Raw genomic sequence first — 10856 nt, 5'->3', positions numbered from 1 at the left:
AATTTTATGAAAGCTTCAAGTGCAGTTAATCATTTCTGTTTACTTTGAATATGACTTTAGCCAGATTAAGGTCAATCAAAAATCTCTGTTTACATGGTAGATTCTTCATCAGAATATTGTCTTAATCTTGTTAAAATCAGATTACATGAGTTGCTTTTAGAATATTCCTTTCATGTTCCCGTTTTACATGTTATAGTACATAGATTAATTAATGGCACACATCTTTACGTCCCCACGCAACGCCATACGACATCCCCTCCAGAATTTCACATATAAACATATAGTTTGTCTTCGTTATGAGAATACTCCACATGTCTTAATTCGATTAGTGTTTACTTCGATTATGACTTAAGCCGGATTAAGGTAATCAAAAATCTCTGTTTACATGGTAGATTCTTAATCAGAGTATTGTCTTAATCGTATTAAAATCGGAGTATTGTTGTCCATGTAAACGTACTGAATGCAAGTCAGTGAGAGATTTTCACATTTTAATCTTAAATTTCATTTGATTTTTGATCTGTTGAGAGGTTCAGGCGGAGGTTCAGGAGGAGGAGAGAACAAATGGAACGTTTGGGGAATATCAATACAGTGCTGCCTTGCGAGTACTGTAATAAGTATCGAGCGTTTGTCAACGCTGTCTCTTTCTCTTCACATCACATACGGCAGCTTGTTTTAAAAAGCTGTAAACAGGTGATTAATACTGGATGCTGCATATGGCAACAAAACAGTGAACAGAGACAGAGACTGCAATACCACTGCCACAGGAATCCTGACAGCCTCCAAACAATTCAATTACCTGGGCAACACCTCCAGGAGCGAAAAACCAAAGAAACACGGGGCAGTGAGAGTGAGGGGGGTACGGCTGAATCTTGTGGGAATAAAACAAACTGAATCAACAAAAGCGTGAACACCTCCTCATCATGTGAGCTCTCTGATGAGTCTCGTGCTGCCAAAGTCACACACCCACGCCATCTGGAGCTCCAGCGGAGGGGGTTGAATCTATACATAAAGGATGGACTTTCATAGAAACAACAACCAGGGCTTTCCGGTTTGTGAGCGCCACAGCTCACGTCTCTTTGTTTTATTAATGTGATGTTTGGTGGCTTAATTAGAAAGTCTAAGATGCAAATTATATTAGCTTACACAGCCTGTATATTAATAACAGTATAACTGAGAGCTACTGTAAAGGCCAGTTCACACTGTCCAAGCAAATAAAATGAGTGTTTATACAACAGTTAGTACCTATTTGATTGGCACTAGAATGCAAGGTGGTTGATAGCCAATATAAAGCCATTATATACACTATTTTTTCATTTATTACAAGAATTTAAAGTTTGTTGCTTGTGCATATCCAGTGACAGTTGGATCTGGTAAAGCTGGTGAAATTAAAAATGAATTAGACATTCAAAGACTTGTTTAAATGACATAAATGCACACAGTGTTTGCTGAATACCAACAGTATATGAGAAAGTACTATAGCGTTTGCATTTCTTTTACTAATAATAGAAAGGCAAACGCTGCAATACTTTTTCATAAACTGTTTAACAGATCTGTCTAATAATTTAATGAAGAGAACAGAATGCACCTGCACTCAGGTGCATTCCTAGTGCTGTTAAAATAAAAGTACTGTTTTCGATATTTGCCAATATACAGTCTTGGCTATATATCGGTCGACCACTGTAAATTTAAGACTTTTTAAAAAACCTTTTTAAGACCAAGTAAAGAAAAATTAAAAACGAACACAATACACCAATGTGTTCTCTTAAAGGGATATTTCACCTTCAGTTGCTGGTCCCCATTGACTTGCATAGTGTTTTAATTTTTTCATTCTATGGAAGTCAATGGGGACCAGCAACTGAAGGTGAACTATACCTTTAATATACAGTAAATAAAGATTCTTAGATAAAAATACATTTACTTGAGAAGCAAAATGATGTAAGATAATAAGTGTTTTCTTTGAAACTGATAAAGAACAAGAACAAATATCTGCCAGCGAGCTCAGAAAAAAAATCAACTTTATTAAAAGGGAAAACAAGTTTTCATACCCCACTGACAGATATTTGTTTTTGTTTCAAGCATAAAGTCACTTAATTAATGGTTTAATTTTTTTCTCAAGTAAACGTATCCTGATTTAAAAACGTTTAGATATCTATATTGGAAAACAAAAATACAGAGGAAGATATAAATATTTTGCTTTGCATGCTATGACTTTATTAATGTAAGACTTTCTGCTCTGATTTAAAAACTTTTTAAGGCCTTCAATTGTGTAAGGGCGTATGAAAACTCTTTTAAGACCCGCAAAAACCCTGTGGTAAGAAATCGGCTAAATTGTACATGCTCATTTACCATATTAGTAAAATGTTTATTGCCTCTGCTGTCATCTAACACTTAAAGTTATTCTTAAAAAAAAATTAATAACACTTAAATCTCAAAATGAGTATCAATTTTTTTTATATTGTACATTATACTGTCCTAAATTTACTTGTAGAATTTAAACTATTGATTCTGGCTATTAGCATTTAATTTTTTTAATGAATTAGAAAAAACATATTACAGAATTTCAATACCGACCATAACATGAAAATTATTATTTGCTTATCAGTATCAACTATCAACCAGATTAATAATAGCAATGTAATAATCCCTAGAAACAATATCCACAAATCAATCACAGCTGTGCTGATATTCAGTACATCAGCACTTTTGCTTGCGTGATGTTAATTATACAGTCAACAGGATGTCAGAAATGTTGACATTTTCTGTGGCAGTATGAAGCAGCCTTAATGAAGTAGATCTTCATGCCATTGGTCACTACAGCGGCTGGCGATGCAGTGACCCATGGTTGGACAGATGGTCTCCCATACCGACCGCACTGAAAGTCTCTGGCCGCAAACACACACACACCCTATGCGAGAAGACCCACCGAGGCACGAGACTCATCAGTGAAGGTTAAGCACCAGCAGCCACAGTAATGTCACAATTAAGGAAAGGTCAAAGGGTCAGCCACCAACATCCAAATGATGTCTGTCCGCTCTGACCCTTCTCTCTACTCTTTACATTCACCCCAACATCATTTCCTTTCTCTTCTCCTTCTTTCCAGAACTGACTGGCCTTGCTGTGTTATCGTTTTTTTCCATTTCTTTCCATTTCATTACCACTCCTGCCCTGCTTTGTTTGCTTTTCTTCTTCTTTTAGCTGACTTCCCATGACCTCATTCGCCCTCGGATTATGAAGAAGGGGAAAGAAAAATCAAGTGAACGAAAGTGTGGGAGCATTTGCATAAAATGAGGCACAGCAGTTGAAAAATAGTGTAAAGCAGGTGTGTTGAATATTAAATACCACAAAGAACATTTTGGGTTGCGGTGAGAGCTTTAGGACTGCAGAAGGATGAGGAGTAATTGTTCATGAAAATAGCTTTTATGATAGAAGAAGAACGTTTACATCATGTTCCCTTTAACATATGACCTGGAAAATGAGTGATGGGCTGTATCATGGAAACTCAGGCAAACTAAAAGAAATGAGGAACTGTTATATGCACAGAAAACAACAGAAAACAAAACAACCAATTAATCACTCTAACGCCATGTCCTAACCAGGATGAGAAAGTTGCTAGCAACAAACAGTTTTGCTGTCCTCACTTAATGCAGAACTGTCAGGTAACCCGTCAATCACAGCCATCAAGAAATAATTAATGTTTAATATACTCTAGTTCTATGGAGAGAAATTTTCGACCAATGAGATTCCACAGTGAGGCAAGCCAGTGGTAACATTATCTCTCTCTCACTCCCTCTCTATCTCTCCCTCCACCCATCTATCTTTCTACCCATCCTACCATCTGTCTATCCATCTGTCCATCCATTTATCCACCAATCTATCCATCCATCCATCTTCCTATCTACCTGTCTATCTATCCTTCCCATCCATCCTTCCCATCCATCCATCCATCCATCTATACATAACCACATTCATCACCTATCCATCCATCCATCCATCTTCCTATCTATCTGTCGTATCTATCTATCCATCCATCCATCCATCGTATCTACCCTTACATCGTCTATCTACCCATTTATCGGTTTGTCTGTCTCTCAGTCTGTCTGTCTACCTATCTATCTGTCTGTCTGTCTGTCAACCCATCTATCTGTCTGTCTACCCATCCATCCATCCATCCATCTATCTGTCTGTCTGTCTGTCTGTCTGTGTCTGTCCACATAACCACATCCATCCATCCATCCATTCTTCGTATCTATCCTTACATCCATCCATCTACCTATCTATCTACCCCATCTACCCTTCTACCTACACATCTACCATCTATCTATCTATCTATCTATCTATCTATCTATCTGTCTGTCTGTCTGTCTGTCTGTCTGTCTGTCCACATAACCACATCCATCCATCCATTCTTCGTATCTATCCTTACATCCATCCATCCATCCATCTACCTATCTATCTACACTTATATACATTTATCAACCTGTTCACCCATCCATCTCTCCATCTATCAGTCTATTTAAACATAACTACAAATTTACATATACATAATAATATAATATAGTGTATATCAGCTCACAGTTTGACAACCCTCACCAGTATTGAGTTTGGTGCCTTTGGTACATGCCACAATGGCGCCCATGCTGGGCTGGGACGTCATTCCCGCCATGGAGTCAACTGCCACATCCACAATGTCTGCTCCAGCCTCTGCACACGCCAGCATGGCAGCCACTCCAGCCCCTGCGGTGTCGTGAGTGTGCACATGGATCGGCACGTCTGGGAAACAGTCCCTCAACGCGCTCACCAGCAAATGGCCAGAGTCAGGCTTTAGGAGACCCGCCATGTCCTGCAGAGAGGAGAGACAGAGGGAGAAAGTAAAGGAAAGTGAGAGAAGTGCACCAGAAACAAACAGAGACAGTGATGCAATGGTATTTTATGTGTGGGTGGAGGCAGAGTGGGAACAGCAGTCGAGATGAAAGAGTGAGCAAGAGTTGAAGTTAACAAAACAGACAAATGGATAAAAAAACCCCACACAAAAATAAACAAACAACCACCTTGATACAGAGGATGTGCGTTCCAGCCTTGACTAGCTCATCTGCTAGTTTGAGATAGTAGTCTAAAGAATATTTCTGCCTTGTGGGGTCGGAAACATCGCCAGTGTACGAGATGGCCGCCTCTACCACTCCTCCTGCTGCACCTGCTGCCTCCATCCCCATGAGCATGTTTGGAAGATAGTTCAACGAGTCAAACACACGGAAGATGTCCATACCGTTTTCTTTAGCCACCTCACAGAACCTAACAAAAACAGGAAATGATGCAATGAGTAATGATATATCAAAGAGCTGTTTGTTTTGGTGTTGTTATTGTTAACTTAACCTAAAACTATAATAACCCTGTTTTTGGTAACTGAAATAAAGCAAAAAAATATATGATATATATTATTATTATTATATATTACAAAACATATATCTATATAATAAGATGAAAAACCTAAACTTTAATGTAAATTAGAAATGTTGCCTTGGGAACTGACTGAAATTTAAAAAAAGTTTAAGCTGAAGTAACAATTTTACTAAAATGAGAAACTAAAACTGAAATAAAAATAAAGTGAAACAGAGATTTATTTATAAAAACACAAAATAAAACACTAACTGAAAATATAAAAAAGCTCATTTAAAATATTAATGAATACTATAATAGCGTATAAATAATATTAAAATAACACTGATTTGTTTACTTAGGGGAGGCTTAAAAGATGTACACATGTGTCATTCCTGTTTTTTGTTCTCCTACCTTATTTAAGCAAGTATTTAGGGCCCATTAAAATGTCAGTTGCTTATGTTGCCTACAGTTTATAGGAGATTTTTGATTTACATTTACATATTTTGCCATTGAAAATGCTGAATGGAAACTGGTAGCAGCCATTTTATGGTAGGTCTGAAACAAAGTCATTAAAGGAGCACAAATGCTCCCCAGCTCCACATTCTAATGTGAATTAAAAGCCATCTGAATGGTGCTTGGGGCCAGAGTCAGTGGCAGTGAGAAACAAATGGAGAAGACTAAAGCTAGTAAAGACAAAGGGTTTTTCTAACATGTAGTGGAACCAAATGATTTTTCACTTTGTTCATTAATGTCTGCATTCTTCCGCTGAAGTGGGCGGAAAACCATATTAAAATACTCTGTCGGTGTTTCATGTGTCACTATTCAGCAGCAGAATTGTGCTGTTCCTGAATCTATAGTGTAATGGCAAAAGATTTTACTATTGCAAAGTCATAGCAAGCAATTAATAAACAAATGACTCTAATGAGCTGGTTCTTTTTAATAGTGGCAAACAAGAAAGAAAAAAAAAAAAGTCATTTCCAATTTGATTCCTCATGTGCTTTCTCAATGGTATGAAAATATTCATTGCTGTAAGTGGAATCTGAATCAGAACATTCAATTCCTCGGGATTCCGGTTCATAAAAAGATTAACATTTGAGAAGTTCATTCAGACTGTGAGCAGGTTGTGGTTTAAGATACCACATGACTCACTTGAAGACGGCATTGTCAGGGTAGTTGGTGTATCCAACGGCGTTGGCACCTCTCAGAAGCATCTGAAAAGGCACATTTGGCATCAGAGCCCTCAACTCTTGCAGCCTTTTCCAGGGACACTCACAGAGGAAACGCATTGCTACATCAAATGTAGCGCCTGGTGAAGAAGAAAGAGAGACAAGACAAAAAATAAATAAATAAGAGGATCAGGATATAAACATAAGTGGAACAGATGTGGAAAACTCTAAGAAGCATGTAAAGCACCTTCCTACTGGAATCATAAGTCCTTACTTTGATTCCAGAAATGAACTCAACACACATTTAGTGTGCAACAGTCATTCAGTATTTATAAAGGCTAAATGACAACCAATTACTTTTAGGATTAGGAATCCAGAACTGATTCTTGATCAAAAATAAATAAATACAGAAACCAGTTGAGTCTTTTGTGCCGGTTCTTTTTAGTGAATCAAAGTTCTTTAGTGACTCAAACGCTTGGCGCTAAAAAGGAATTATAATTATTATATAAATAGTTTTAAATCAGTGTAGTTAAAGACTGGCAGTGTTATTTTCATATTATCTATATACTGATATATTATTTAATAATATTTTATACAAGCTTAATATTTTCAGTCTTCATTTTAATTTGTTTTAGTAGTTGTCATTTTTATTTTTGTCTATACATTTTCTATTCAGCTTTAATTTATTTCAGTTTTATTTTAGTTGCCAAATCAGCATTTCTAATGTTGTTTACTTTTTCATTTAAAGGGACAGTTCACCCAAAAATGAAAATTCTGTAATTAATTACTCACCCTCATGTCGTTCCAAACCTGTAAAACCTTCGTTCATCTTCAGAACACAAAATAAGATATTTTTGATGAAATCTGAGAGCTTTCTGACCCTACATAGACTGCAACGCAACTGAAATGTTCAAGGCCCAGAAAGATAGGACATTGATAAAATAGTCCATGTGACATCAGTGGTTCAACCTTAATTTTATGAAGCTACGAGTATACTTTGTGCGCAAACAAAACTGTCGATGGATGGTCAGAAAGCTCTTGGACTTCATCAAAAATATCTTAATTTGTGTTCTTAAGGTGAACGAAGGTCTTACGGGTTTGGAATAACACATGATGGTAAGTAATTAATGACAAAATTTTCATTTTTGAGTGAACTATCCCAAGTTTAGGTGTCTCATCTAATATTTATATTTTATTCCAGCGAAAAACTGCTTTTGATGGTTTCATTTATCCATAATTCATAAGACAAAATTTATCAAAAAATGCATTATGCGTTTTGCCAGTAGTGGTTGCTTACTAAAGCTGTTTTATAAACCGTAAAGGCCAATTATCTGATTTATGGTACCTAGCCTGTGTAAACACATTTTGAAAAAATTGTTTTAAACTTATTTATTAGTAAAATCATCAAACCATTTAACAATGGAATTGCATTTATTTTTTAACAAACATTTATTCCTTAAAAGTACTAAAACACAGTCATTAAGAGGAATCCAATGTAGACAAGCTGGAGAATAGTGGGCTGGGTTTGCTGCTAGAATGCGAGAGAGCGGTGAGGCAAAAAATAGAGAGGGAGAGAGAGAGAGAGGGTGAAAGAAAGCATGAAAAGGAAAGAAAACAATAGTGCCGAACTAGTACCACACCTCCCCAGTTTTCCACACTGAAGAGGTTGCTGAAGCTGTGAGCCACAAAAGGCGCAATCCGTTTGAGGTCGTGAGTGCGTACACGAGTGGCCAGGAGGGACTGGTGGGCGTCTCTGAACGTAGTGTCCATAAGCAGCAGACCCTGGTGGGCACGTACCGCCTTCGCAAAACCATCCGGACCCTCTCTCAGCAGCACATCCCTGAAACCCACTGGTGGCTCACCTGCAGAGTGCATACAAACACACAAACTGCCAATTAATAATACAGACATTATCACAAACACCACGCTGCGTAGGACTACAAAGGAAAAAAAAACACCATTTTTATCAGGGCTATTATTCACATACAGACACAAATGCACGACAACATGCATCTTAATAGAAATACAGTATTACAACAAAGAATGAAGAAGTTTTTCCAGAACACAACAATTGATTTTCGCTCTTGGCACATATCCAAACAAATCCACACAAGATGGAAGTAAAAAAAGTGAATGAAACCGTGGTGGAGGGGCTCTTTTGTAAACAAATGTCTATTATGGTCCTCCTGATGTAGATTCTTAATACAGTCACGGGTAACTTCATGAAACGCTGAGGGGGAAGAATGAATTATGACCACCTTCTGAAAGACGTAAACATACTCTACTTCATGCCTTCTGCAGTGCATCAATGAAATATCACGGCAACCAAGTGCAAAGGCAGCTTATGCTGAGTTTGTAGTGTGAGAAACTGACAGCGTGTGAATGTAAGATAAGGAAAGTGTGTGTGTTTCTCACCGAGGGGTACTAGTGGGATGACCGGATCGATGGGAGAAGGCTTAGCCTTGACAGGTATCGGAGTAGTCGGGCCGTTCACCATAACATGCCCTGAATGACAAGCAAACGCAATCACACACAAATAGTCCAAACTGCTTCAAATCCACCTCTGCTGGTATAATACACTGAGTGGATGGGTCAAGTGGACTGGAGACTGCACAGCCCACGTTACTTAAAAGGTTTTGGCACTTGGCTTGACTTAAACTTTGTAAAGGGCTGCTGAGAAAGAGCAGGGATGGTGAAAAGTACACATTTTTGTTCATATGCACAATACCTTCCAAAATCTTTCATTATCTTATTCTTATTTTTAAAAGAAATATCTTCTGCTCTCCAAGACTGCATTTATTTGATCAAAAATACAGTAAAAACAATGGTATTGTGAAATATTAATAAATAAAATTGAATATATTTTAAAATGTAATTTATTCTTGTGATTTTTCAGCAGCCATTACTCAAGTCGTCTGTCACATCTTTCAGAAATCATTCTGAAAAATAAGCTGATTGTGCTTATATATATATATATATATATATATATATATATTATATATTGTATATTCTGTATATAACTACAGAAACCTAAACGAATTTATAAAAAATAAGAGAACAAGCTGATTGTGTTTATATATATATATATATATATATATATATATATTGTATATTGTATATATATATATAAATTTTTTCTTTTTTTCCAGAATTCTCTGCTGAATAGAAACTTAAATTAAATTCAAATAACCATATTTTATAACAATAAATGTCTTTACTATCACTTCTGATCAAATGAATGCACCTTGGTTGAGTATTACATTTCTTTAAAAAAATCTAACTGATGCTAAGCTTTTAAATGGTAGCATACAAATCTGCACAATTCACTCTGTATTAGTTGCACTGACATTAAACATTCATAAAAGAAACACAGAGCTGTTTATAATCTGTAATAAGATCACTGATGCATTAAACATGCATTCAGTTATTTTAGAGTACCTCATTAACATACAGTACCTCAAAAATAAAGTTTTACACAAAGAAATCAATTATGAAGCAAAAAATGTGACAAAAATGTCCCAGATGTTATCAATGTGGGGTCAAAAGTAGTATATTCTATGGATTTTGCTTTCATCTGCTGTCTGACCTTTTATTCTATTCTATTCTATTCTCGGTCTATTAAACAATGTGTTTAGTTGAAATGAGTTCAATAAACACTCTTGAAGAGTGTTTATTATTTCATGACACCTTGTGCATTATTTAAGGCTACTTGATTTGATTTTATATTTAGCAGCCATAACTGGTCATACTGAGAGTTTCTGACATAAATCGACAACATGCTGTGTTTTATGATTTGAAATAAATAACCTCATAAAGGTATAAATGCCTCTGATAATAAATTCCAAGGGAGCAAACAAAATTGAATTAAAAAAAAAGAAAGTTATTTTCTGACACTAACAAAAACTAATAGCACTTCTGAAATTAATCAAATATAAAATAAGTGCACCTTTAAATTCAGTCAAACGTGTGAATCATTCTGTTCACTGAATCAATTGTTCAATAAAAAGTTACCCAGGTAGTGAAGAAGTTTCTGGGCTCGGTTCTGCACCGGTTTGAGGTTGAAGAGATCTTGATTCTCATCGATGAACTGAGTATCTACCGTCCCATTCAGGAACTGATTATTACTCAGCACGTTCTGGAGGAACGGGATGTTTGTCTGGGGAGAGAAAAGAGAACAGACAAATAAATTTTTAACTAGTTCAGAGGAACTGATGAGCTGAAAGCTGGAGAGAGCCTAGAGTGGGCAGCTCTTGAGAGACGAAGACCAATCAACACGGGCTGAGCTTAGGTGCTAATGATCCTACACAGGGCAGA

General features: G+C 36.5%; 1 protein-coding gene across 1 annotated transcript in view; it reads right to left on the bottom strand.

The window, feature by feature from the left end:
- The window catches only part of LOC107756168 (pyruvate carboxylase, mitochondrial-like), a 141350-nt gene that overhangs the window by 14453 nt on the left and 116041 nt on the right, over positions 1–10856 (bottom strand). Inside the window, exons 11-16 of the mRNA XM_016573187.1 lie at positions 10554–10698; positions 8958–9047; positions 8183–8404; positions 6526–6682; positions 5049–5289; positions 4591–4840 (exon numbers count right to left, since the gene is read on the bottom strand). Of these exons, the coding sequence (XP_016428673.1) occupies positions 4591–4840; positions 5049–5289; positions 6526–6682; positions 8183–8404; positions 8958–9047; positions 10554–10698 (1105 nt within the window). The remainder of the gene's footprint in view (positions 1–4590; positions 4841–5048; positions 5290–6525; positions 6683–8182; positions 8405–8957; positions 9048–10553; positions 10699–10856) is intronic.

Source organism: Sinocyclocheilus rhinocerous, unplaced genomic scaffold (genome assembly GCF_001515625.1).
Source record: "Sinocyclocheilus rhinocerous isolate Xijiao unplaced genomic scaffold, SAMN03320098_v1.1 scaffold682, whole genome shotgun sequence".
Taxonomy (NCBI): domain Eukaryota; kingdom Metazoa; phylum Chordata; class Actinopteri; order Cypriniformes; family Cyprinidae; genus Sinocyclocheilus; species Sinocyclocheilus rhinocerous.
This window is presented reverse-complemented; position numbering and strand designations above follow the sequence as displayed.